This window comes from Syngnathoides biaculeatus, chromosome 17 (genome assembly GCF_019802595.1).
Source record: "Syngnathoides biaculeatus isolate LvHL_M chromosome 17, ASM1980259v1, whole genome shotgun sequence".
Lineage (NCBI taxonomy): Eukaryota > Metazoa > Chordata > Actinopteri > Syngnathiformes > Syngnathidae > Syngnathoides > Syngnathoides biaculeatus.
This window is the reverse complement of record NC_084656.1, coordinates 15,059,197-15,087,157: the sequence shown is the minus strand read 5'-3', so window position 1 is coordinate 15,087,157 and position 27,961 is coordinate 15,059,197. Positions and strand designations below refer to the sequence as shown.

General features: G+C 40.7%; 2 protein-coding genes across 2 annotated transcripts; both read left to right on the top strand.

The window, feature by feature from the left end:
* The first annotated feature begins 326 nt into the window (after positions 1–326).
* Positions 327–23,391, top strand: skor2 (SKI family transcriptional corepressor 2). The gene is made up of 9 exons (XM_061800787.1): positions 327–407; positions 15,487–17,481; positions 17,974–18,031; positions 18,377–18,460; positions 21,807–21,872; positions 21,985–22,083; positions 22,236–22,303; positions 22,782–22,845; positions 23,325–23,391. The coding sequence occupies exons 2-8, from the start codon at positions 15,502–15,504 to the stop codon at positions 22,836–22,838; spliced, it is 2,412 nt and encodes an 803-aa protein (XP_061656771.1). The 5' UTR covers positions 327–407; positions 15,487–15,501; the 3' UTR covers positions 22,839–22,845; positions 23,325–23,391.
* Positions 23,392–24,675: 1,284 nt separating this feature from the next.
* On the top strand, positions 24,676–27,255 carry ier3ip1 (immediate early response 3 interacting protein 1). The gene is made up of 3 exons (XM_061800798.1): positions 24,676–24,841; positions 25,381–25,482; positions 26,811–27,255. Exons 1-3 carry the CDS (start codon positions 24,751–24,753, stop codon positions 26,864–26,866), a joined length of 249 nt encoding a protein of 82 aa, XP_061656782.1. The 5' UTR covers positions 24,676–24,750; the 3' UTR covers positions 26,867–27,255.
* Positions 27,256–27,961: the final 706 nt, after the last annotated feature.

The following is a 27,961-nucleotide window of genomic DNA, read 5'->3' as shown; positions in this document are numbered from 1 at the left end:
ATGGTTCCTGAAACAGTTATTTCCCCAACATGTTCATTTTCTGGTGTCAAAACTCATCCATCTCATTCATATCCATGTTTTCATTGACAATACTATTCATACTATCTTCATTCAGCTAAACAAACATGAGACTTTTCAAAGTCACTGGCTCTATATCAGCTAGCGCAATAAAAAAAAAAAAAGACTGATTTCTAATACTTGATTTTGCCACAAGCTGTACTAAAAAAATAATGAACACACGATTCACTGTCATTGATCTGACAGATACTGTATGTACCCCCCAAAAAAAATTTAAATCTAACTTTGCCTTCTTGTCTCCAGCCTATGTCTTGGGGTGCACCCCTTGCCATCTACCACTTTCTCCATGCCCACCTACTTTGCGATGTCATCAGGGAAAGGCATGAAAGGTATTTGAAATTGTCTTCCTTAATCATTTCCCTGATCCCGCAGGACACGCAATGACATGATAGTGGAGTGGAGGGATGGAAAAGGGAGGGTGCCATGAAAGGAATATAGGCGTGGAGAGAAAACGCCGGAATCCACTTCAGCGAAGGCTTCTCCAAGGGTTTAGAAAGTAACGCCCGCTGACACAGATGGAACCAAGGAAGGGCCATAAATCAAACCTTCCAGGACCTGAACTCCATGAGTTTTTTGGTTGTACAGGAAAGAAATAATGACATTCTTTCCGAGTCTTTTTCGCAGTGAGATCTTAATTTTTTTGGAATTATGAAGAACCTCTAGACATCTACCAAGGCCTAGGAGTTTGAAAACTCTTACTGGTATGTTAACTCACAATGTGCTGAGCTGTTCCTTTGGTCCACTCCACTCCTGGAGGTGGTGGTAAAGCGCACTGGGCTTCCTATGTCATTTAATCTTTTTTGGAATGGATTATCGTAATAGATGTTTTGTCAAGTACTTGAGTAAGCTTTGCTACTAATGCATTTTATTCTCATGCAGGCTGGAGTTCTATCCTGATATTACATATGTTGGTCCTGTGCATATGATTAAAAACGCTGTGCAGCATTTGAGACAACAAAATCAGCTAAACTGTTATCAATGGTAATTAGCATTGGGATGCTAGCAATTACCATTTTACATAAAAAAAGAACTAGCTACCATTCAGCTCACTTATGAATCATATGTACATTTCACATCTAATAATGTCTTGAAAATCAGTTACAGACCCCTGCCCTGTCAGTTTTGGTAAAGTTTATCAGTGGCCCAACACGGCGTTCCTCTGCGATAAATGTGTGTGTGAAACATTGGTTATGGCAGCACAAACGTGGAAACACCGGCGCCACTTCACCGATTGAATTCTATGTTGACAAGCCTAGGTATGCAATTTTCCTTTTCATTATTCTTCTTTATTCAATTATGTGTATTGTTTGAAAATGGTCCCAAAAAATATTTCAGTTGCACCTGGAGTCATAGTGCAGACACTTAAGAGACTGTTACAATATGTTGCTGTTTTGTGAAATTATATCGTACTGTGTATAGTCGAGATAATTATTGTAAATGTTTCAGTCATGGAGTCAAAAAATAAAGACTAGGAAATATCTGATACGTAGAAGTTAGATCTGATCCTATTATAACTATAGATTATGTTCAATACAGCATACAGATGTCACACTATAAGTTCAAACCACTCTTTAAATACGAGAAAGTCTTAGTGCAAAGACTATCCTTGGTAAATATGTTGCAATCATTAAATCACCCACTATAGCTATTAAGGTCTGCTCAGGTGACCCGCATCAACAGATTTGATTAAAATGCAATGTTTTAAAACCGTTTTTCTATTTGATTTAACATATTTTATCCTAATAAATAAATGAAGTGAAATCTAAATCACATATTTGACATTTGATGGCATCACGTGTTTAACTATTTCTGATGAATGGTTAACCTTTAACTTCACCTTTCACATCCATTTCAGAGGCTTATAAAACTGCCACCAAGGGAGTAGAAATAGAACTAATCCCACAGTAAAGTTGGATTAAGATGCTGATATGGGAACTTCATGTTTGTATTTTTCCACAAACATTGTTGTTTTAGAAATATATGAATATATGTTCTCATTAGCATGATACCAACATGCTGCATTTGCCTTATCTGAAATTATGATCAATAATTTGTGTCTCTAACAAAACTGGATGTCAGTGATTAATCATTGTAGTTTAAAGTGAAGAACTGGAATAGTGCTCCAGCAAATCACATTAACCACACATCAACTTTGAGAGGTAAAAAAAAAAAAGGATTATAATAAAACCATGTTTGGTCGCCATGCTTTTCATACATTTACAAAGTAACTTTTCGGCAAGCTGTAAGGGGCAGGCTGGAGATATTTATGAGCACGTTCCAAATCCAACTTAACCAGGAGTTCAGGATCAGAGAGGGGAAGTGAGAGTTCTAAATCTAACATTCATTAAGAGATCAGACACTCAGAGGATCATCTTTAAACAGCCCCTGGAAAAATAACATTTTAAATCGCACAACATGACTTTACATGCACTTTTGCCTGTATGTACTGATTTTATTATCTTTTAATGTCCAAATCAAACATGTCTGGTTGGACAACCACAACCTATGCATGAGTGCTGTTCCTGCTCAGGTTTCTCACCACTGAGTAACTTCTGCATGAATGTAAGATGTGAGCACATCTTGAGGAAACTCTCAGGTGCACTCTCGGAAGTGTGTTAAATGTATGCCACTAAGAATTAAGCCTTAACTTCGGCCACAGTGTTCACAATCCTCATACGTGGTTTACTCTAGTTGCATGTCATGTGACCGCGTTCTTTGTTTCTACTGCTGTGCATTAAAATTGTCATGATTAAACCTCGTGGCCAATCACAGCACCACAGCATCTGGGATTTGTGATGCAGCATCTGGAGACTATGTTAATGGCCCACATATGTTTTGATTTTTTTCTAAATCAACATGTTGCTCCTGTTGGGAGAGGGTATTCGAAGGCTTACTGGGGATCGGAATAAATACAACTGAGTGTAGCTGTCATCATTAAGCAATGTACGCCTGGTGACAGAAAAACCGCCCAAACTGTGCAAGTGTCCCCGTGCACTCAGACTCTCAAATAGGCCCATCTGTCAATTTTACATTCTCTGATTCTTATCCAGCCGAGCCCTCGTGAGTGTAATGCAGCAGGGATTTCATGAAAAGACACAAACATATTTTGGATCCCTCATGCTCTTTGAAATCCAAGTTTTATAGTTAAAGCTGTTAAAGGAAGTGTATTTTAGGAGTCGAATGGCGCAGGGGGACAAATCAGGCCTACTGGAAATAAAATCTTTGTGCCGCTGTTTTTGTTTAGTGTAGAGGAATTGACATCCTTTCTTAATACTCTGTTCAGGTCCGTCAATGAAATATGCATTTCATTTTTGGTAAAAAAAAAAATTGAAAATATCCATCTGTCAATTTTCTATTCTAGCTTTTGTTGTTCAGCGTCACAGAGAGCTTGAGCCTGTTAAACCTGGCTTATTGCAAAAGACGAATGATACCCTGGACCGGTCGCTGGTCAATCAAAGGGCCCTCATAGAGACACACGACCACTCACACCATCACTGAGTGGGTACCGACGCCACGCTGCCATCGCTGCTATCAATTGAGTGACCTCGTGCACCGAGACCACCACTAAAATAGACAAAAATGAGCAAAGTCAAAAAAGTTGGCCCGAGCATTGTTGTAAAAATGACATTCAGCACATCATTTAAAAAAATAATAATTTCCATATAGTTGTATGGGCAGTATTTGAAGTCACAAGCCTATCGTGGTTCACACGCCTGACCTCGAGGCAGGTTGTGCTGGTTCATGTCCCACTCAGTGATTTGGGATATTAAACCTACATCCGATGTTATCTTGTTATCTTTCCATAAAGCAGAAGTTGTATGTGAACTAACTTTAAAATTAATCATATACATGCTAGTGTTGTGGAAATGGTGACCAAACAATGCATTAACAGATTAAAAAATGAATTGAAATGATTACATATGGAGATGTGAGACAAATTGTAATTATACAATACATTTGAGACAGAAAAGTTGTCCATCTTCATTATAATCTAAAGTTTCAACATCGATGCATTTCCAAAAATGTGTTTAAATCGAGCCAAAGATGCCAACCCTGTAATGAAATACCTGTGTTTTTAACTAACATGTAGATGTGGTGACTGTGAAATCTGTTTTTCCCCCCCATTTATCAAAGCATGACATCTGTCATTTAAAAAAAATAGATTATACCAGTGTTAAAGGGATAATAATCCACTAGAAGAAAAAAAAAAAAGATTCTTGTTGGTATTTGGACTTGAGGGTCAGTGTGTTTGTTAACACGACACATGCTTGTTTTTATGACACGTTTTAAAAACAACAGGGGCTCGCGTTTCCGTAAACATGAACATTGTCAGATCAGTGTCACACATCCCGCACGCCTCTTTCAGCCCTGCCTTTAATCCTGCACTTCCACTGCTTATTTACGAGTGAGTGGATCAGCGAGAGATCATCGAGAATCGCCATAACAATGATAATGATGATCAGATCTGTTTTGATGAACTGTCTTAATGTGACCTTTTAGTGCCGCCAAAACAATGCGCACGTAAACTCCACCCATATGTACTGCATCAGAAAATAAAAACGTTCATGGTGTGCATGCGACGGCACACACCGTGTAAGTAAGGGCTAGATTTTTGTGTCTGTGCATGCTGCCCACACAAACGTGGCTAATATAAATTATTTAAATACAAAATGCTAGAGCAGCTATTTGGCTGAAGAATAATTATTTTTCTGGAACAATAATTATTAGCCTTTAATTCTGTTGTTCACTGTTTTGCCCGTTGGCCCTTCTTTGTAAACCAAATGCTTTTTTTTTTTTATCATTCGGGGCCTGAAAGCAAACAGCATGAAGCATTTAACTTGAATATCAAATAATTAGAAATCAAATAATTGAAAAATGAAAGTGCAGCTTGATCGTTAATTGCCGTTTAAATGTACTGTATGAGGTTCCCGGAACAATGTCTTCTTGTGTGAAGTCATATTTAATATTTTCTTTCAATACTTGGGCTTGAATTGATTGCCTTTACTATTATGTGGATACTAGATAGTTATTTTCTCACATAGTGCATGATAAATCATCGTGTATAAATGACATGTTACAGTACCATGAAGCATTTGATGCAGTTTCTGCTCCAGACAATTTGCCCTGGAATCTTTGTGTTTGTCTGTTCTATGAGGCAAAACAAACAATGTACAGTATAAAGATTAACTGCTCATATTCTAATCTGGACAAGTCTGCTGCTGCTATACAGTATGTTTGATGGGATTACATACAGGATTACACAATTAAAGTGTGTCTGGTCGCGTGGCTTTTCGCTCTGTTGTGACACCGTGATGTTGTGAACATAAGCTGCGCCACACACGTTGCCAACAACGCATGGACAGGTATTTCCTGACCTCGTGGAATTGTGCTAACGCAGCAATTGTTTGGATTATCTGATAAATTTAGACTGTTATCTGATCCCGTGAGTAATTTGTTAGTTACCGAGTAATTTCCAGTTTCTATATTTATGGTCCTTTGTCGATTGTGGTAATAGACTTCTTCTTTTCCTTTCTGCTTGTCCCATTAGGGGTCGCCACAGCGTGTCATCTTTTTGCATCTCAGCCCATCTCGTGTATCTTCCTCTCTAACACCCACTTTCCTCATGTCTTCCCTCACAACATCCACCAACCTTTTCTTTGGTCATCCTTTTACTCTTTTGCTTGGCAGCTCCATCTTCAGCACCCTTCTACCAATATACTCACTCTCTCGCCTCTGAACATGTCCAAATCATCATAGTCTGCTCTCTCGAGCTTTGTCTCTAAAACATCCAACGTTTGCTTCCCTCCAATGAGCTCATTTCTAATCCTATCCAACCTGTTGACTCCGAGCGAGAACCTCAACATCTTCATTTCTGCCACCTCCAGTTCTGCTTCCTGTTGTTTCTTCAGTGTCACTGTCTTTAATCTGTAAATCTTGGCCAGCCTCACCATTGTTTTATAAACTTTTTCCTTCATCCTAGCAAAGACTCTTCTGTCACATAACACACCAGACACCTTCTGCCAGCTGTTCCAACCTGCTTGGACCCGTTTTTTCACTTCCTTACCACACTCACCATTGCTCTGTATTGTTGACCCCCATATTTGAAGTCGTCCACCCCCACTATCTATTCTCCCTGGACCTTCACTCTTCTTTCTCCGCCACTTACATTCATGCACATATATTCTGTTTTACTTCGGCTAATCTTCATTCCTCTCCTTCCCAGTGTGTGCCTCCATCTTTCTAATTGTTCCTCCACCGGCTCCCGCGCTTTCACTGCATATCACAATATCATCTGCAAACATCATGGTCCAACGGGACTCCACTCTAACCTCGTCGCCCGGATCCCTGATGCAGTCCCACCTCCACCTTAAATTCTTCTGACACACCAACGGCACACCTCACTGCTGTTATGCTGCCCTCATACATGTCCTTCTGTACTATTCTAACATATTTCTCCGCCCAACCAGACTTGTGCATGCAGTACCACAGTTCCTCTCTTGGTACTCTGTCATAGGCTTTCTCTAGACAACAAAGACACAATGTAGCTCCTTCTGAGCGTCTCTGTACTTTTAGCATCCTCAAGGCAAATAATGCATCTGTGGTACTCTTCCTAGGCATGAAACCATACTGTTGCTCGCAAATACTGACTTCTGACCCAAGTACCCTCTACTACTCTTTCTCATAACTTCCTTGTGTGGCTCATTAACTTTATTCCTCTATAGTTGCCACAAGTCTGCAAATCCCCTTTGTTCTTAAAAATGGGAACTAGCACACTTTTCCTCCATTCTTCAGGCATCTTCTCACCCGCTAGTATTCTGTGATTGTGGTAATAGACTGAATCTAAGTAAAAATGCAAAACAAAAATAACGTGCAAGGGGGCGTCATAGAGACATAGAACGCGTGTGTCTTGGGGGAGGGGGAGCACAGTACTTTTGTGGCACTTTTAACCACTCCGAGGCCACTTTTTTCCCCACCACAACTGCTAATCCCTGGGGGGTGCTGATCAATCATTTTCAGAGGCACTTTGAACTGCTCCGAGGTCACTTTTTGCTACACATCTAGTACTCAGAATAATATATAACCAAAAGTTGAAATACACTCTGCAAAAACAGACATTTCATTTTTGGTCTTGCTGTCACAAGTCAAATCAGACTAAACCTCTCCTGTTTCAGGTTAGTGAGGATCACCAAAATTATTTCATTTTGTTCAATGCCACAACAATGCAGACATCTCAGGAGGATTTAGGCCCACCTTATTTTGAAAAACTAAATCCTTTGACTCTCGGCTACAACTAGGAACGCCGAAGCTTCAGCTGCTTCCACAGGTTTTCGATTGGTCTGAAGTCCAGAGACTGACGAGCGTACACTGAATTCTTGAGCACATTCCTTGCAGGAGTTGTCCAACGCCAGCCAGCTGAGTTTACATTCTAACTAACGGCAACAATTAAATCCACACGATGATTAGAATCATCTTTGTGTTGCTCAATAATGATTCCCTCCCTCTGACAATCCCACAATCTCATTCTTGTGGAAGTCTTCCGTCTTCCCGCTCTCGGCTTTTATTCGACCCTTCCATGGCTCGCTATGCCGCCTGGTGATTAAGCAGTAAATTAACCTCCTGGCCTCATTAATAATAAACGGCTAGAGAAAGCTTTTGGTTGTTCCGTTTCCTGTCTGCTACACTAATAGACCTCTTAACGTTCACATTAACATAGCCCTTGTTTACTGGGGCTGAGGAGGCCGAAAACATGGAAGGGCACGAGGCGAGACGCATAAACGCATCGCGTATCTTATATAATGTACGGACACTTACTCGCATTTAAACCTCAGGGCCAAACCTCGGAGGTCATGTGACCGAATAATGCCTCCATAATGTTGAACATGTGGGATAAGCATGTTAAAAATGCAAGCTATCCTTGTACAACAGTTCCGTTTGTATTGTTCGGTTAATGTGTGTACATTTAATGTCTTCAAGATCTCAAATAAATCTATAGTCCATCTTCCCAAAAGAGATTCCGTTCAACTTTGGAGTTGCACTCGACTATATAATCTACACTGTTTACTTTTGTAACAATAACAACGTTATTATGGAAGCAGTTTGCGCTTCTCTTCAAATGTTCTCATATCATTTAAGATATTTCAGATATGAATGGCAAGTTATTAAGACTGAAATTCCTGTCAGGAAACAAAGCTCATACACACTCACACAGCAAGAAAATACAGTAAAAGCCTTATGGGAGCACATTTGTGGTATTTCATTTGAGCGTCTTCTTCGGGTCTAAGTGCCAATCTCGGTGAGTTGCCTTGATTTTATGCCCCACATAAAACAACGCTGTTTGCTCTTCAATGGCCTATTTAAGTTACATTACCTTCAAATATTCCCCAGTAAAGAAAATTAAGCTGTGATACTGTGAGATCATCCGGTTAGTTATCTTCTCCCCGTAGAAGGGGTCTCACTTTGACACCCTGTGGAGAAAAGAATGATTCTCCTGGACAAAAGGTAATAGTCTTATACAGTGTGCCACAAATAGTCCACTCACCCCCCCCCCCCCACCACCACCTTTCAATCCATAAAATTTACACGTTTATATGTGTTTTGTGCTGAAATATATACACGACAATACAAGAAAGAAACTAACGCAACAAAGGGGGTCAACACCTAGCTAATCTGTTAAAAATGGCTAATCCATTGAAGACAATTTTCATTTGTGGAGACATTGGATTTGGATGCGCTCAATAATATAATTGCTACTTTCTGAAAATAGTCCACTTTCTTGAATGGGGAGTTCCCTGAAATGGCGCAAACTACCCTAATTGTAAAATACATGATCCATCCATTTTCTTTGCCGCTTATCCTCACAAGGGTCGCTGGGAGTGCTGGAGCCTATCCCAGCTGTCAACGGGCAGGAGGCGGGGTACACCCTCAACTGGTTGCCAGCCAATCGCAGGGCAGATAGAGACAAACAACCGCACTCACAATCACACCTAGGGACAATTTAGTGTCCAATTAATGTTGCTTTTTTTTTGGGATGCGGGAGGAAACCGGAGTGCCCGGAGAAAACTCACGCAGGCACGGGGAGAACATGCAAACTCCACACAAGCAGTGCCGGGATCGAACCCAGGTCCTCAGAACTGTGAGGCCAATGCTTTACCAGCTGCTCCACCCTGCCGCCCTTTTTTCATGATCATTTCATCTTTTTTTTTCCATTTTACTCTGTGTGAGCGCAATTGAAAGTTAAATGTGTAAATTTAGCTCTTACATTAATCCTTAATTGGAGTTTGTGAATGAATTCAATCCCACCCTTGATCTGTCAAACAGTTGATGGATTTATAAATTATTATAATGAACTACCCAAATAAGTAAAAGTGAAACATTAGTGTGGTAAATATTTACATCCAAACTCCAAGCAGCTTCACTCCCACTGCGTGCATACTCGTACACGGAGTATCCCCCACCCCGCAACCCCTACACCTGACCTTGTAGTCAGTCTGCTTCCCCCTGCAGTCTGTCTGACTGCGCTGAAGCTAATTGGCTTCAGTTGACTGTTCGGCGTTGACGTCTCATTAGTCATTCCACTTAGAATAACTTGCACAGGTTTGCTTGTGTCCGGGGGTCATTAAAAGCAAAGCAAGCCTTTAATTATAAACTCTTGATGATTGTGTAAATAACCATCACCCGCCATGTCTGAATGCTCCAGCTCCTGCGCACTTGACGTAAAATGAGTTCATTGTGTCGGGGTTATCTGGAATTATCCAGGAGATAAATGTTGCAAAATATATATATAAATAATAATAAATTAACGAGCAGCAATAAAATACTGTAGAACTGCTTTTTGTGAATGAGTGGGAAATGCATCTGGACTATGTAAAACAATTAACTACACGTCCTGACTTTTATGTAGTTGACATGCATGATTTAGATTTTGCGCATGTCTACTGCCAAAAGGTCACAGGTCAATACTTTGACATATGTGGGACCAAATTGTTTGCGATCATTCTCAAAGTGCAGTATGACTACCGCTTATAGTATGCAGGCTCCCTCTTGTGATGTGTCATCAAATTACTGAATTAAATGTTCACACTATAAAATGTTCCTGTGATGTACACTTTTCAGTGCAGTACATTAGGTACCGTTTGGCTGGTTTTAACTTTGAAGTACAATACAGTTGCAGTTTCTTAATAGCCTGTTTGTTTTCCGACATTTGTAGTTTTTAAATGTATATTTTAGTTCAATGAGTTGCTTTATATTCTATATTTGAACACAGTATTAATGTTAAAACTGCATAAAGAGAGTGCTTTACATTATTGTTACAAATACCTTTCAGGAGTAAACCCTCCACATCATTTTAAATGAACCCTTATGCCTACTATGATGCCATATTTTAATATTGTCATGACGGGGATACTGAGAGTTAAGTATTTTCTATAGATGGTACTAGGTTATTTGCTTCTTTTTATCTTGAGTTGGATTTTTTTTTAAATCTGAGTTGAGGCACAGGAAATAGAAAAATGGAAAATAATCACTTTGAAGTAGTAGTAAAGATTTTATTATTATTATTATTATTTCCGAGAATGCGCATTTGACTAATCCCCTTGCCTAATGTGCTTGTCAATGAATTGCATGGTAATCTTCAGCGGTGCGTCTGTTGTGCTAATTGGTACAAGTGCCCAAGGCAGCCCCCCGGCCCCCATGCACATCTCCTTCACAAGACTGGCTATTTTTCCCTGAGCAACACTTTTGAGTATTAAATAGAAGCAGAACGGACAATCGGAATTTGCAAGTGCTAAAACTTCGAATGGTGGCTGTTTGATTTCATTATTTTCAATTTGAAATGTTGATATGCAGCCGTGCAGGAGGGATGGGGGGGGGGGGGGTTGACCTGCACGGACGGTAGCAATCCGCTTCAAAGCCGCACTTGTGTAATAAAATTCTGCAATCAAAATAATAATCCCAATTGTTATTTTTGCTCCAATTTTTTTTAAAAGATGTGTGTTAATTATAATGGCGCGCTAAATCTTTTACAAACGCAAGAGTTGCATTCACGAAAAGACAGCACAGCATTAAGTAAGGATTACATTTGGAGCGCCCATATTGTAGCCCACATCTGCTTTTTAATCGACACTAAATGAATGAAGCACTTTATTCTAGCCTCTATTCATATTTTTTTTGAAGCACGCCTTAATTGGTTTTTCCTACATTCCGAACAGAATGCAAATATCTATGAAATATCCGATAAATTCCCTCAATTTATTAATGGACGGGGCTTGATGATTATATAAAAGGGAGTTGGTATTGGGGGGCGCATTTTAGTATGGTAATCACTCACCTGGGGCGTGTTGCATTTATTGACAGCTCTGATGTTAAACGTCTCAAGCTCACTTAGTGTTGTACCTCTTAATTTATGATGTTTCCATCTCTCTTCAATGTGTGCAGTGTGCGCTTCACTGGTCTGAACCCTCCGAAGTCACACAAGCGAGTCTTTTATTTTTCCTTTTTTTCAAAGCATGATTAATTTCTCAGTGGGGCGACCGGCTAATACATTATGAAAACAGTGAAATGTATTCCAAAGGGGCGTAATGGCTGTATTGTATTGGAATAAGCCCTTTTGCCGCTTGACTTGGTTTAGTCATGCTCTGCTTTTAATAACATGTTGTCGGAAACATGAGGCGTTTAATTATTTCCGTCAGTTCTCATTTCGAGCGTGACAATAGTTGCGAATAAAGTTTTGAAAGCAATTCTATTCATATTGCATTGTTTAAATGCGACAGATAATCATCACAGAAACTCGATTTTCAAACTGAGCTAATATTACAATGTAAAAAAAAAATAAGAAAAAAAACTTTGTTCAAAACTGCCTTGTGACGTCAGTCGTCGCTCAGCCCCGCCCCCTGGATGTCACACCAGACAAAAGCACGCGCCGTGACGACGTAAATTGGTTTGAAAAGGAGCAGATGGGGCTTGCGCGAGTGCCGTCCACGTCCCCTGCACGCGCACATTTAAGAGCAGCTCTAAAAATGATGGCACCGGCCCAACTCAACTCGCACCTTAACCACAGTCCAAAAAATGTCATTATGAATTAACATTAAAGGAATGACACAGACCTCCGCTGCGCTTAAGTGGAAAACACGTGTTGAGAATAATATCTGAATTGAAAGGTGAAAGTGTTTAGCACATCTGCCTCACAGTCGCAGTCCTGGGTTCGATGCTCACCTCAGATTTTCCTTTGCGGACGCTACATATTTTTGGTAGAATGTGTGTGCTCCAAAACATGCGTGTTACATTAATTTAAGTCTAAATGTGGTGTTAATGGTTATTTTTATGTAACCTGTGAGGGTTGGCTACCAGTCCAGGGTGTACCCCGCCTCTCACCCGAAAGCCAGCTGGGAGAGGTTCCAGCAGCTCACCTTTGGACATGGATAGGAAATTAATATTTGAATTAATTAGGCACTTGCACAATATACTAAAATATTAATGTTAGCTTTAGCGCCATTTCAACAATAAATGATAATTATCTGAATGTGAATGATGCCCATTTAACAAAATGGCCACTGGGAAAGCTGTCCTGATAATTATGAACATTTTTCCCCCCACTTCTCCCTCCCACAAAGACATTTGAAGAGGATGACGACATTCTTCAATCTGGGTTACATGACTTTATTTTTAGGTCTGCGTGCTCCCATCTGTAATTTGGCTGCACATTTTTAGCGGATGGAGTAATTGAGCTTGCTCGATCAAGTGGAGCAGAGCTGAAACCTGTCGGGGACTTTTGAGTCAGTAACTTGTTTAGACTCTCGCCTGTTTCGTCAAATAAATAATGCTGCAACGTCAAAGATGCTCTTCCGGTGCATTGTTGCTGGCTTTTGTTGCACAACGCACTCATTTGGACCCGCAGCACGCAGATTTTGTAACTCGTGAAACAATTTGCACGATTAGGAAGGAAAGTGGGGGGAATGGCCTGGTGAAGAAGTAGTTTTACCCCGAGAGACACACTTTAATTTGCTATTCATTTGTCCTCATTAGGGTCATTGGTGAGCTGGAGCCCATGCCAGATGATTTGGGCTGCACACACCCTGGACTGGTCACAATTGCATGACACATGCTTTCGAAACAAGCATTCATCAGCCCATTCACACATGGACAATTTTGTCTTGAATGAACCTTTTTTCTTTTTAAGTATGGAAGGAAGCAGGAACCTGCAGAACATGCAACCTCCAATTTGGCCTGGAAGGGTTTTCAGCATATACTGCGTCATGCATCCATTTTCTGCACCATTTTTAACCACAACAGGAATAACATTCATAAAACAATATGGCACACATTTACAACCATAAAGACCGTAACACCAAACCATTGATGATCCCTGGCAATATAAGAACCCAACAACACTGAGGAGGAGGAGCGGTGGGGGGTGGTGATATTACATGTTTAATTGTAGCTTGTTCTAAAATGATTATTACAATCAGATTTTTGGCAAATGTCATCTCTTAAATGGACCTTAAACGACGCTATTTTATCGTTTTGCTTTATTATTATTTTTGAAATAACACCATGACAAAGTTTTTTTAAAAAAAATATGACCTCCCTTATGCTCTTCAATTATATTTGAGCTTCAAACGATACGGAAGCGCGACAAAAGTCTTTTTGTACTGCGAAGATCGCCCCCCCCCCCAAAAAAAAAAAAAAGAACTTACGTTTATTATAACAAAATGGCCACCCGTGACACGGTATGATAGTTTCTGTTGTGTTTTTTCATTCTGTTAAATTTTCGTTGCTTGAACTTCATATGATGCAAGTTGAAGTGGTGGGCTGAGCTCGAGCTGCACGCCAATCAAACTGGAGAGAGAGAGACAGAGAGAGAGAGAGAGAGAGAGAGAGAGCGAGAGAGAGAGCGAGAGAGAAGGATTAAGTCGGCTCTTGGCTCCTCAGAAAGGCGAATAAAAACGGATCGTGCGTCCGTGGTTTAGTCACATCTTAGGTGCAGCTTCACTGTAAATAGATCCGATAAAATCAAAATCAAAATACATATTTGCTGATTTACACAAAAAGAGAATTTTTTTGCTATGTAGGAGAAGCTGATTTGTCAAGTAATAGTTTTTTTTTTTTTGAAGTCGCAGTTTGGGGGACTCTCGGCTGATAGAGGTAAGCGCTCGATGATTGCAAGTTGACCCGTCAATGAGGAATTGGAAAGAAATAACTAAAGTCAGTCATTACTCGTTTCGATTAGAAATACTAATTATTTTGTGGTGTGGGCTCTATTACGGGAATCAATTTTTTTTGCTCGTTTAAAAAAAAAAAAGTATGCGGCGGCCATGAATAACCAACCACGTTAAATTGATTCCCCGTTTAGTAGAAGTGTAAAAATCAATTCAAAAAATTTCCTTCCAATGATATGCTTCGGCTCATAATTTGGCAACGATAAATTGTAAAATAGATGCAAAATTGCATACTTGCGTAGTAAAAGTTTTAGACTTCATTATCGTTTACGTGCTAAAATATTTTATCCGTGTTGCACACTCTAAATATGAGCGTCTTGAATATTTCCATTATAAACGCTGTTACCTTTAACTGTTTCTGTACACCTTAATGTTTTTATGCATAATACAACACACATGAATGATTTGTTTTCATATTTGACCTTTAACAAATAAACGGAATACATGGCCATCGGTTGTTGACGTCGGTTCGTTTTGTCGTTTCAAGTTAAAATGTGTTTTTACATGATTTCAATTCAACACACAAATGTCAAATCATATTTTTTTGCAGGAATACAGACTCCAAAATGATTTCTAATGGCTGACTCTAATGTACACATTTATTTGGGATGAAAATTTTTTAATGTCAGGGATTTATTGAAGCTGCAAGTTTCTGCATGAAAAGGAAACATTTTGTATTTTGATGAGTGCCAATCCTTCTCAAAATACTAAAGTTTGATTTATGCGTTTTGTACTGCGTTTTAGTAAAATAAAGCATAGCCATACCTTATATTCTACTATATTTTTTTCTTTCAATTTGAAAACTACAAACCATTGCTACACTCTGAATTTGTAACTGATTTAAATGTAGAATGGACAAGTATGCTATAGGTGCACCTCAAGTACATAGAGAGATGGTGACCTTTTAAAATACATATATATATTTTTTTAATTTGTAATACTTGTAATTTAATATAAATTTCACTTTAGCATATTTAATTAAAATTTACTGTACAGTTACTCAAAGACAGAGGTCTGAAAGCAAGGCTATGAATTTAATTTAAAGGCACACACTCCATCACTTGCAGTGCATGATAAATATCTATATTTTGTGTCCTGTTGAATTGGAAATGGCACGTTATTGCATTTATTCCTGCAGCTGCAACACATCTTGTTTGTTTTGTTGTTTTATTTCCTCTAATTTCTCTGTCTGCAGGTTGGCCGTGCCAGTATGGACAAGTCTCATCTCTCCAACCCAAATGACATCATCATGACAAGCTCAACAGGTCCGTACCCACAGGAAGCCCTGACTCCTCCCCGGCCCTCCCACCACCACTCCTCATCTTCCTTATCTTCGCCTTCACCTTCGTCGTCCTCCTCGCCCCTCAAGCCCAATCAGGTCGGCCAGGTCATCTTGTACGGCGTTCCGATCGTGTCGCTGGTCATCGACAACAACGAGAGACTTTGCTTGGCGCAAATTTCCAACACGCTCCTCAAAAACTACAGTTACAACGAGATCCATAACCGTCGTGTGGCACTGGGCATCACCTGTGTCCAGTGCACTCCCGTTCAGCTGGAAATCCTCCGCCGTGCCGGCGCCATGCCCATCTCGTCGCGCCGTTGCGGCATGATCACCAAACGCGAGGCCGAGCGCCTTTGCAAGTCCTTCCTGGGAGAGAACATCCCTCCCAAACTGCCCGACAACTTCGCCTTCGACGTGACGCACGAGTGTGCCTGGGGTTGCCGTGGTAACTTCATCCCCGCACGCTACAACAGCTCACGGGCCAAATGCATCAAGTGCTCCTTCTGCAATATGTACTTCTCCCCCAATAAGTTTATCTTCCATTCGCACCGCACGCCGGACGCCAAGTACACTCAACCCGATGCCGCCAACTTCAACTCCTGGCGGCGGCACCTCAAACTTAGCGACAAACACCCAGCTGATGAGCTGGTTTACGCTTGGGAAGACGTAAAGGCAATGTTTAACGGAGGAAGTCGGAAGAGGGCCTTGCCCTCCGGGGGCCACTGTCATCCCATGGCCCCTATGAAGACCGTAGGCTCGGTGGTACCTCACATGATGGGAGGTGACCTGGGCGCTCAGAAAAGAGCACACTTTGAAGATGAGGACGACTTGGAAGGAGGTGGTTTATCCCCCCGTAAGACGCCGCGTAGTTACCCCGTCATCCCCGTCCCAAGCAAAGGCTTCGGCATGCTCCAAAAGTTCCCCCCCACTTCGATTTTCCCATCTCCTTACCCCTTTCCCGCATTCAGCCTCTGTCAGCAGAAAAAAGAGGACAGTGACGTTTCGGTGGGACACAAAGGGACGGGGCTGTCGGGTCTTTTATGGCCCGGACGTAAGGACACTTTTTATCCGCCCTTTTGCATGTTTTGGCCCCCGAGAGCAGCAGGTGGGATCCCGGTGCCCACGTACCTGCAGCCCCAACCCAGCCTCTCCTCCCTGGCTGACAATCCCTCCATTCGGCAGGCCTTCCTGGATCTGTCTGACTCATCTGAACCCGGAGCTCCGACCGGCAACGGGAACGCTGTCAGTACAAACCCGACCCCCAACAACGGGGCCGCCGCATGTAGATCTGCTCTCTTTGAACCCGATTGTACAATGGTAACCCCTGACCTCCGGCCTGTGACTTCAGAGAGCTGGCTGAAACTCTTAGAAAACCCCACACTCCAAACCAGGAAGCCAAGCTACGGGTCAGCCTTCCGCCCTGTCATCAAGGATGCGGAGAGCATTGCCAAGCTCCACAGCAACGGCGGTGGCATCACCGGGGTGACGGATGAAGACTTGGGGGTCACCGTTGACCGGTCGGACCGCCACCCGCGGCTCTCGCCCAGCAGTAGTTGTAGTTACGGCAGCGAAAGCGGGGGCGAAGGAGAAGCGGAGGGAGGGGAAAGCGAGGAGGACGGGGAGGTGGATGTGGAGTCCTCCAAGCAGGAAGACGAAGAAGATGAGGGGGGCTTCGCCGGCCGGCCCCTGCAGACTCAAACAAACCTGTTCCTGCCCGCGGTGAGCAACACTGCCAGGGAGGATCGGGGGAAGGAAAGGGGGAACGTTGCGGCGTATCCCACCACTCCCCCTCCCTCCTCTGCGGACCCCATCCGACAGGAGTCGCCCAGCCTGCCTGCCTCCTCGCCCGCCAGCCTGCCGCTCTCCAGCTCCAGCCCGCCGCACAGAGAAGACCCAACTTACAAAAACGTAAATATGCCCGCAGGCCATGTCAGCTAATTATTATTTAAATGGTGTTGCAGCAGGCAGGGATGTGATCTGCATAAGAAGATTGATAGCCCCCCTCCTCCTCACTCCCTGTAGGAATTGAAACAGTCACCCCACCCTGATCCCGGCTAATAGACCCTGGCACGGGGGCCGTTTAATGGCCGCCGTCTGTTTGTTCTGTCATTGTACCCTCAGCCTGTTAGGGCAACTCTAATCTTGAACCTGTTGCCGCTTGCATTAACCTGGCCTCCGACGAAGGAGGCAGCAGTGGCAGCAGACAAATGCAAAGAGGAAAACCCCGATCGATACACCTAAAGTCTGTCATTAGAAAGAAATCCCAGTGCTGACTCAGTGAAAACAGGTTTTTATACATAATGAGCTACTGAAAAACCTTCTGTGCTCTACTGCTGTTCCAGTTTATGATGCATAGCAAGCAAATGTAATAAGAACTGCATCCTGTCTATGTGATTCCAGGTAGACAAAAACAGAAATGAAGGACTACCTGCCTACGCTACCAAAGACTCCATGTCAGGTAATTTAATATAACCCTTGTCTTACGTACGGCATATACACACAGTATCATTATTATAGCACCTATGATTTACTATCTATTTTTCAAAAAAATAAAACACTTTTTTTTTAATTTGGTGTCTGAGCAAGCTATTTTATGGCGGCTTTGTTCTATTGAGTGTATGACTGAAGGTTTTTATGTGTCACATATTTCTGGGATGTTTCATTTTCTGCTCTCATCTCACACACTGACGTCCTCTTCTTTTATTAAACACACACTCACACATTGCCACAATACGTGTACACACCTTATGTCTGACAAGATCATAAATGGCTGGTTCAAAAATCTTTTGTTTTTTTTCTTCAGATGAAAACAAAGAGCAGAGCAGCTTCTTTGGAGCTGAGAATGAGACATCAGTACCAGCACCGGACTATTGGAGGGAAAGCTCAGGTAGGTTTCTTCTTATTTTTTTCCCCCCATCTTCTTGAATGCTGTCAGGGAATGACAACCTGAAATTTAAAAGGAAAATGAATAGTGCAATTTGTAGATTAAGCAAAATGACTTATTTAAAGGGGGAGGGGGTGGATGGTACTTCGTAATAACTCATTTGGCTCTAATAAGGCACTTGTAATATATCTAATGAAATCCAGTAAGTGTCATGGAGGTATTTATTTAGCAATGGTGTAATGGTCTGCTCATCATAATCGAGCGTACCTCAACAGATTTGTGAAAATTCTGCTTCAGAGGGAATATTTTCCATGGGTTACTTAACTATTATATACCCCATAAATGTGGGGCATCCCCAGCAAATGAGATTTATTAATGTGCATAAAAACAGCCATGATCCCCAAGCATTAGTGTGCCGCGAGAGGTCATTGAGGGCGCCGTGGGAAATTATCCAGTTTCATGTTATTTCTTATTTATGAATTACAAATATGTCTTTGTTCACCCAGCGACGCAAGTTGCACAATTAGATGCGCTTCCTGACCGGAGGGACAATAAACCTGTTGCCGTTTGTAAACTAAATCGTCAAAGTTTCGCAGAGTGTGTCAGCTTTGTGTTCAATAAACAGGCCCACATTTCACACCGACCAAGGACATATGTCAGTAAATTGAGAAAAGGTAGATCATCATTATTTCGGTCTTCAAATGTGATACATTTTGTGTGGAAGTTTGCCCTGAGTTTTTTTTGTAATGCTAACTGGGTGCCTCAGCTCAATAAAAGCTGTGAAACATAATAATCTTAGTCTTAATGTTGCAAAAATAAGTCCACGTCAATTAAAAAAAAAGTCGATCAAATGTGCATTTAAGTTGAAAAAAAGAAAAGAAAAATGGCATTTACAATCATTCAACCACAGGCAAGTGTAAAAATAATCAGAATTCTGAAAGTTGTTCATGTGCTGGAAATAAAGAGCTTACTAAAGTTTACATATTTACATTGAGGACCAATTTAGATCGATATTGAAGTCTGACAGATGAAAAGGTCACATAATTATCTGTGTAAAAGTGTTTTTTTCTTTGGATACAGTTCTTGTGTTGGGTCTGGTACGGTTGTGCAGGTGTACCTAATGAAGTGCCTAAATGCACACAGGGAAGTGTAAAGCTGCTTAGCCGAGTTGTCACCGAGGCTGTTGCTCTTCGGGGGGCCGTTATAGTTCAACAAGAAAACATCAGCTCAGAAATAAGCAGCGGCGCTGGCAGCCTCCATCCTAGACCAATATCGCCGCAGACATAATTGCCTCCCTCCCGACTCCCCCTCCTTCCTCGGCGCTAAAAAAAAACCTTTGCCGTTCGAAAAAAAAGATCACAGCTTATTGCCTTTTTATATCTGTCAGGAAGACATTAAAAGTGCTTTATGACATCTGTGCCAACATTTATATCTACCCCCACTAACACGAACGCACACACTCCCGCTCACACACACACACGCCTCGTAATGATCCCCGCACATAATGTGTAATGTATTTCGAAAAATTACACGAAACAAATTAAATGAGAACACCTTTCCCCTGATTGCCAAACGTCTCCCTGGGCGTTGGGAAGCTCTACGTGATTAGAAGGCCTGACTCCTCCGAGAACGCAGACCCTCCCCTCCTTCGCCGCCTCCACTGTCTTTAAACTCTCCCCTCTGTTTCTAGGGAGAAAAAAAATAATCTAATTTTCCATTTATGTAATGCAAACCGCTTTGGCTTTGACTATTCACGGTTAATTGACTGTCAAACGAGGTTGTTATCCTCGGGCGGTGTCTGCAAATTTGCTTGTCAAATGAGACAGAGAGAGGAGAGCAAAAGGAGAGGCGAGGAGGGGAACTCTCTGCTCCAAAGGAGAGGAAAGAGCAAAGGAGGGCTGAAGGAGGAGGAGACTGCACATTGAGTGTGTGTGTGTGTTGGGGGGGGGGGGGGGGGATTATCACATCATTATCACATTGGAAAAAAACATGTGCGTCCCATGCTGTTTTCAGTCTCATTTTGAAAAGGGCCTTCCGAATGAGATGTTTGAGGAACAAGTGTGCATGGGGGAGGAAATTAGCAAATATATTTGTTCTCGTATACCTCTCTTTCGGAGCGAAATGCTGTGAGGTACTCAAAATCTATCTCACTGTGGTTGAAATCTACTGTCTCCAGGACTTTTTTGTAGCCAGAGATCACTAAAAGTGATGCTATTGTTCAACACTGCTTCACTTCAACCAGAATATTCTCACATACAGTGGTGGGTAGTAGCTTATTGGATGAATTGTAAGTATTAGAGTAGTTTGAATGCAACTTACTTTTTACTTGAGATTTTTTTTTTAATAAGAAAGACTTAAGTGCGTTACTTTGAACAACAACTAACCTAAAACAGCAAATCAGGAATGACTCATGAGTTACTCGGTACTTGTATTTCTCTCACTATTTCCTCTGACTAAAGTAATTATTTCATCCATTCATTCATCCACCCATTTTCTTCACCGCTTAACCTCATGAGGGTCGCGGGGAGGGCTGGAGCCTATCCCAGCTGTCAACGGGCAGGAGGCAGGGTACACCCTGAACTGGTCGCCACCCAATCGCAGGGCACATGGAGACAAACAGCTGCACTCACAATCACACCTAGGGCCAATTTTAAAGTGTCCAATTCATGTTTCATGTTTTTGGAATGTGGGAGGAAACCCACTCAGGCACTGGGTGAACATGCAAACTCCACACGGCCGGGTCCGGAATTAAACCCGGGATCGCAGGACTGTGAGGCCAACGCTTTACCAGCTGATCCACTGTACCGCCATTTGGAGGACTACTATTTTATTTTTACATGAGTTCTATAATTGTGAAGTAACAGTACTCTTGCTAAAGTAAACTGTCTGGCTATTCTACACACCTCTGTGCTCATGTAAGTGTAAATCATCTGTTGATAAGGAGTCATGTCACAAATACTAATTCCCCTCTTAGTTTTTTATAACAAGTAAAAGTACAGCAAAATGCTCAACACTTGCGGTATCATTCTGTACTGATATATGAGAACCATAAAACCACTTTATTCAATTTTTTTTTCCAATCAAAGCTCTACTTAAAACTATATTTTCAACACGTAATGTGTTTTGCAATCCAACGAGAAAGTGGGCAACGCTACTAGTCGTTAGTACAATGCGACACTGACATCTAGAGGTCACTTGGTTAATTACAGCTTCTTCAATCAAGGCCGTTTCATTCGAAGAATCCGAAACGTTGATAAATAAGGTCAGCGTGTGATATGCGCTTGTGTATATATATATATATCAGCATGAAAAGAATAATATTCATGTAAGATTGTTTTTGTTTTCTCAGGGGATCAAAGTCAAGGCGCTGCATCTCCTGTGCAACTTAAGAAGGATGTAGAGAATATGGAGAAAGGTACGCAGAATTGACATGATTCACACATATTGCAATATAAAGCAAAATTGAACAGGGGAATTATAAGGACATGCATCTGAAAGGTTCTGTTTTTTGTTTTTGTCCTGGACAGAGGAGCTCCAGAAAGTACTCCTGGAGCAGATAGACTTCAGGAGGAGATTGGAGCAAGAATTTCACGCTCTGAAGGGCACATCCCCCTTTCCTGTCTTCCGTGAGTGCATTCCTACTTTTTCCACTCGTTCTTCTTCTTAACCTTCCCCTTCCCTTCTCTTCTCCTTCACCTTCCCCCGACGTGCACTTTTGCAGTTCCTCCATCAATTGCAACGAACTGGTTTCTCAAACGGAGTGTCATATTCATTTTAGATAATTTCCAAGACCAGATGAAACGAGAGCTCGCGTACAGAGAAGAGATGGTCCAGCATTTACAAATGGTAAGACAAATCCATATAAAACTATTTATACTGCGTCACCCTCACTATTAAGCATATAAAGTTTATAAGTCCACACGTACAATAGATTTGAAAAAGTTGCCCAGCTTTATTGTTGGAGGTTAAAAAAAGAAAAGCGATTGACTGCACTGCAATTGCTTATTTGCACGTCCAAATCGAACGCAGCGTCGATGCAAATCGTTGCGTTTGTCTTTCATGGGTGAGGAGTTGGGGTGCAGCGTTTCGAATCGATCATCTCGGATGACTGACAGACTCCATTTGTCTTTGCTTTCTTTCGCTTGATCCAAGTGGACGCGGTTGCGCGCACGCGGTCGCAAAGCCTGCAGAACGATAAGAATTCATATGAAAACAAGGGTGCATTTTATCCCCTGAAGTAATAATTGATAAGTCATTTATTTGCCATGTGTGTGCTTTTCCCCTGACAATATGCTAACATGTGTTTAACATTTGTGTCCTTCAGATTCCGTATGCAAACATCATCAGAAAAGAAAAGATCAGCTCCCATCTTAATAAGTAGAGTAAAGGTAAGTAAAGGTCATTTTATCCATATTTTATATTGATATCCCTAATCTGTTTTGAACAACAAAATGAACCAAATTAATATTCAACTTTATAAAATGATATCTGTGATACTTAAATTACTTTAAAACAAAAACTACAATTAAAAGTTAAATCCTTTCAGATTTTATAAATCGGGGGCACGGTGGATCAGCTGGTAAAGCGTTGGCCTCACAGTTCTGAGGTCCCGGGTTCAATCCCGCACCGTTGATGGCTGGGATAGGCTCCAGCACACCCTTGTGTGGATAAGCGGCAAAAGAAAATGGATGGACTTTAATTTACCTTTCATTCATTATAAATCAATTTAGTTTACTTTTCATCATTAGATTTAACCAGTATCAAATTTGTATAAATTTTGTCTCACCTTAATTCTATAAACTAGGGTAGATTATGGATTACCAATAAGAAAACTCATAGTATAATACTGATTTTTTTTTTTCCACAGCCCGAGTCATCTTACCTGGAAGGAAGAAGAATTCTGCAACACCTCCAGCAAAAAAAAAAAAAAAAAACTAAATGAGTAGAAAAAGACATTTAAATGCAGATATTTCTCTGCCTTTTTTTTTTTTTTTTTTTAACATCTGAAGCATTTGTCCTGCTCCCTGGGATTGATTTCCTGAAAGAGAAACCAAATTTATGGCTTCGAATTAAAATCAGCAGTCAGTCCAGCAGGACCCAAAGATACCCCCCTCTCCCCCATGCATGAACATACCTGGTGGCCTTCACGGCTCATCCACTGAAGTTGAACTACCTGGCTTTTTAATGAGTTTTTAAAGGTACAAAGTCAGATTCAGTGAAGACTGTTTTGTTCCGGACTCCGAACTGCCGCTGTAAATAAATACACTGGATGAGGATGGTCCTCACGCTAATATTGTTGCTGTTGTTACTGTTTTTTTTGTTGTTCTTGTTGTTGTTGCTGTGATCAATTGTAAAGCGGCCATTATTTACTGTGAACCTATTCATCCTTAACATGCAGGAAATGTTACCTCAAAGAGAACATTATTTGTCATATTGTCATAAAGTATTCTGCGGTTAAGTATCATAATGGGTACTTTTTTTTATTTTGCACACATTTTGCCAGATACTTTTTAAAATATTTGGAAAAAAAAATCATGAAAGGCTTTACTTTCACCCAGAGGTGATCGGTATGCTGCCTTTTCGATTGGTTTGTGATTCTGGCTGATGCTGAATGGACATAATTTGTAAATATTGAACTTGTAAAATATCCCAAGAACAATTGTACATATGCGCTGTGTGAGTGTATTCATCATCACAGTCTATTTTAATGTGTTTGTTATTTTCATTTCGGTATTGGGCCTAAACCCCTGACCATAAAAATAGGATTATTTATTACAAAGAGAAAATGAAGATGTTGTTGTCGATGTCACAAAGTGTGAAATGAAAACGCCGCCATCTTGTTTATAGGTTGGACCAAATGAATGGAGAACGTTGCCATTACCCGAGAAAGATGTTATAATTATAAACTGCAGATGTATTTAAATAACCTATGTTCCCGCTCTCTATGATTTATTGTATGTGTAAATTAAAAGACTATAAACAACGTTGGGATTGCTCATTATAAGAAATGTTGAAGTGATTAATTGAAAAGAAATCCAGTTGAATGTCAAATAAACAATCACTGCCAACAATGAATAATTTGATGCAGTTCGAGCAAAAAGGGGTGAAACGCTTACGAATGTGAAAGTCTAAAACAGGAAATCCACGTTTTTGTGGGGAGGGGGGGGAACGATGATGTTTTCAGACATGTGCAATTTACGACACTTTCGTTTGTACGCCATCTTCTACTCATTTACGGCACCCTCCCTAGTTCAACAGGAGTGGCAGCAAAGAAAGGAAAAAAAGTTGCCAGCATGGCGTTGACGCTCTATTCTCTCATCCAGACCGCTATTCTGTGCACAAACGCCATCGCTGTGTTGCACGAAGAAAGGTTTCTCAGAAAAAGTAAGTGTTCAGTCGTTCTTGTGGTAAACGTATTTGAAATGTGCTTGCCAGAAATGAATGTCACACTAGGGTTGCCCATCTCCAATGAGGGGAAAGATACATTTTGCTTTTGTTTGGAATACTGTACACATGCAAAAAGCGTGATTGATCAGTTTTTAATGCAAAAAAAATATTGCAAAACACCACAAGCCCACTTATGACGTGTGCTCTGTGCATCTTATTGCCTTGTTTTTTTTATTTTTGGTATAGTAGTTGACAGAATATCAATGACAGTGGTGTAAACATGCTATGCATTTTTCTGAGGGTAGTTTCTAATATTTTACACTCACCTGTTACCTCCACAAACACTTGTTGATCGTATATCTCACTATAAATGACGATTATTTCTTTAAAGTCAACTTTTGTATTTGATCTCATTGGTGTAAGAGATAAATAATGCTGTGACCATTGTGTGTGTGCGTGTATGTGTGATGGATCAGTGCTGGCTCATGCTTCATGCATTGTACCATCTCAATGCATTTTCATCCGTCTCTCTCTAGTTGGTTCAGGTGTCGACCAGGGCGTTACAGGTTTTGGAGACGACCCGGGAATCAAAGCCCAGGTCCTCAATCTCATCCGCTCAGTGCGAACTGTCATGAGAGGTCGGTTCCATACATCCATTTGACACACACAAACATTAACAGAATCTTATGGAAAACCTACTTAATAAAAAAAAAAACCCTTAATATTTTATCGATCCACTTCATACTTTATTTTTAAGATTACAATCACTCTAATTTTTTCATTTTTAGAATTTTCATGAGTGGATCCTACAGCCTATTGCAGGAGTGCTCAATGCGTTGATCATGGGACGGCGTGCAAAAAAAAAAAAAAAAGACGTCAGCCAATGTTCCCTCTAAACTGCGCGCGTGGGCAATTGTGCACCGCTGATGCAGTCTCTTCGCAGACATTCTGTGTTGTGCGCAAAAAAAAAATACTCCACTGCAAATTGAAAGTAAAACATACAGCTATTCAGTTTGTGGCATTTTGCAATGTGATTCAATGAGTGAGGGATGACTAGTTGTTACATCCAATGCCACAATTCACATAGGTACTGTCAAAAATGAAAAGATTTTCAGGACTGGTTTCTTTTAGGCGACACACGGAACTTTCTCTAGCAATGACCACTGCTCCGCCACACTCACCTTACAGCCCCCTCCCCCCGCTTTTAAAGACATACACTCATAATTACAAATGTAGAGTACTTGCGCAGCCCATCAATATGTCTTATAATGACAGCGTCCACCACCGCTGCTTTAGTTGACACAGTCTGGGCAACGTAGAGCAAAGACGAGCTAGACATGCTACTTATGTTTACTTTCGATATTAATGGAGAAAGTTAAAAAAAAGAAATCCTGTTGTTTTAAGATGCAATGACTGTCAGAGTATGTGAATAATCAAAGAAAAAATGGTTAAACTGGATGAGATTTTCCTCTTTTCCGAGTGGGAAAGATCTGGTCTCAAGACAAAGTAGAAAGTGCAGAATGAGATGCTGTATAATGTCAAAATTCTACCTTGGCACAGCCTGATCCAGGATGAAAGCACAGCCAATACAGTGCACAAAAAGCTAATTCTGTATTTTAAATATAGGAAGCAACATAACATTAACCTTAAAACGGTTTGGAAGCATCATCACAACCCACGGTACCTTGCAAGAGGCTGGCTGCTTGAAAAGTAGATCTTGGGGTAAAAAAGTCTGGGCACCCCTGGCCTATTGTGTACCATGTCAAGAAATTGCAATATTGCACCAACATTTTAAATCATGAAATTAGGCAGGAAAAAAATCTGAAAAGTGCTTTGTTTTTGTTTGATGTTTAAATGCAAGTAATGAAATGAACACATTTTTATAATTTTCTTGTGAATGTTTCAGTGACTTTGACTTAGCTCTGTTTTCCCTGTTTACTTGTTTGTTTGTTTGTTTGTTTTTTAGTGCCTCTTATAATAGTGAATACAGCTTCCATTGTCCTGCTGTTGCTTTTTGGGTGACGAGCGGTCCACAGGCTCAAGTATCAATCTCAAGATGGAGGTCCAAGGAACACACACACACATGCACATTTCACATTTGAGTGGAAAGAGTGTTGTCTCCCATTTAAGAAAACAATAACAGATTCCTTCAGTTGAGCTACATCTTTTATAAGTATGTTTTCATGTTATAGTGCATAACAGTCGCCAAGTGGCTACACTGATGAGATGCTTGTAACTACAATTCATATTGCAACTCTTGATTGGCTTCTCGGATGAGCCCCAAATGTATGAAAACAATGTTGCATTTATGTTTTTCACTTCTCTTGTTGCTCTGTTATTATTGTCATAATCCAAAAAATGTTTTCCTTTCATTTTTTTTTCACCTCCGTATAATAAATGTTGACACAGTTCTCTTGCGCTACTCATCTGCCCACCACCCCCGCCCCACAGCTCCACTTCTATAATAATCCCCATATGCTGTGAATTATCACCGTTTCCTTGCCTCTTGATCTCAGCAAATGTTATTATTAACCAAATTTGATCCTAAAATAATGAGGGTGAATAAATGCGGCTCTGCGAGAATTGAAAGCATATGTTTATCAGGGGGGATGTTCCCTGCAAATGTCAATTTAATCTGTGATTAGGCTGCATTGAGCTTTGGTTTTATGATAATATCTGTCAGTGATCACAGGCTATCTTTGCATGCATGTTTGCAATTCACAGCTTGAAGTGTGATGTTTAGTTTGTATGATATGAATCAATTGAAAAATAGCTGAAAACTATTAATACTGAGGTAGTGTATACATTATTATGTTGATACATTCATTTATGCTTTTTCCAAATAGCTATATCTATAATTTGTGACATCAGTCTGGAATCATAACAAGCCACCAACTTTAAAAACAAAACAAGACAGTTTAAGGTTCAATAAAGTGAATTGAATTTTCCCTAAACAGGTGTAGATTTAAGACAAAATATAAAGGGATTAAAACATAAATGGAAGATTAGTATATTTTGGGTAGAGTACTCTCAAAACAGCCTTCAGACAGATAAATCTTGAACATGTTTTTCATATCTAATGTAAAATGCAAATGGTGTATCTACACAAAAACAACT

Excerpts from the sequence above, each read along its gene's own strand:
- ier3ip1 (XM_061800798.1), top strand. The coding sequence starts at position 24,751 with ATGGCGTTGACGCTCTATTCTCTCATCCAGACCGCTATTCTGTGCACA. Across the intron at positions 24,842-25,380 it reads AGAAAGGTTTCTCAGAAAAA|TTGGTTCAGGTGTCGACCAG; the intron begins GTAAGTGTTCAG and ends GTCTCTCTCTAG. Across the intron at positions 25,483-26,810 it reads AGTGCGAACTGTCATGAGAG|TGCCTCTTATAATAGTGAAT; the intron begins GTCGGTTCCATA and ends TTTGTTTTTTAG.
- skor2 (XM_061800787.1), top strand. The coding sequence starts at position 15,502 with ATGGACAAGTCTCATCTCTCCAACCCAAATGACATCATCATGACAAGC. Across the intron at positions 18,032-18,376 it reads TACCAAAGACTCCATGTCAG|ATGAAAACAAAGAGCAGAGC; the intron begins GTAATTTAATAT and ends TTTTTTCTTCAG. Across the intron at positions 18,461-21,806 it reads CTATTGGAGGGAAAGCTCAG|GGGATCAAAGTCAAGGCGCT; the intron begins GTAGGTTTCTTC and ends TTGTTTTCTCAG.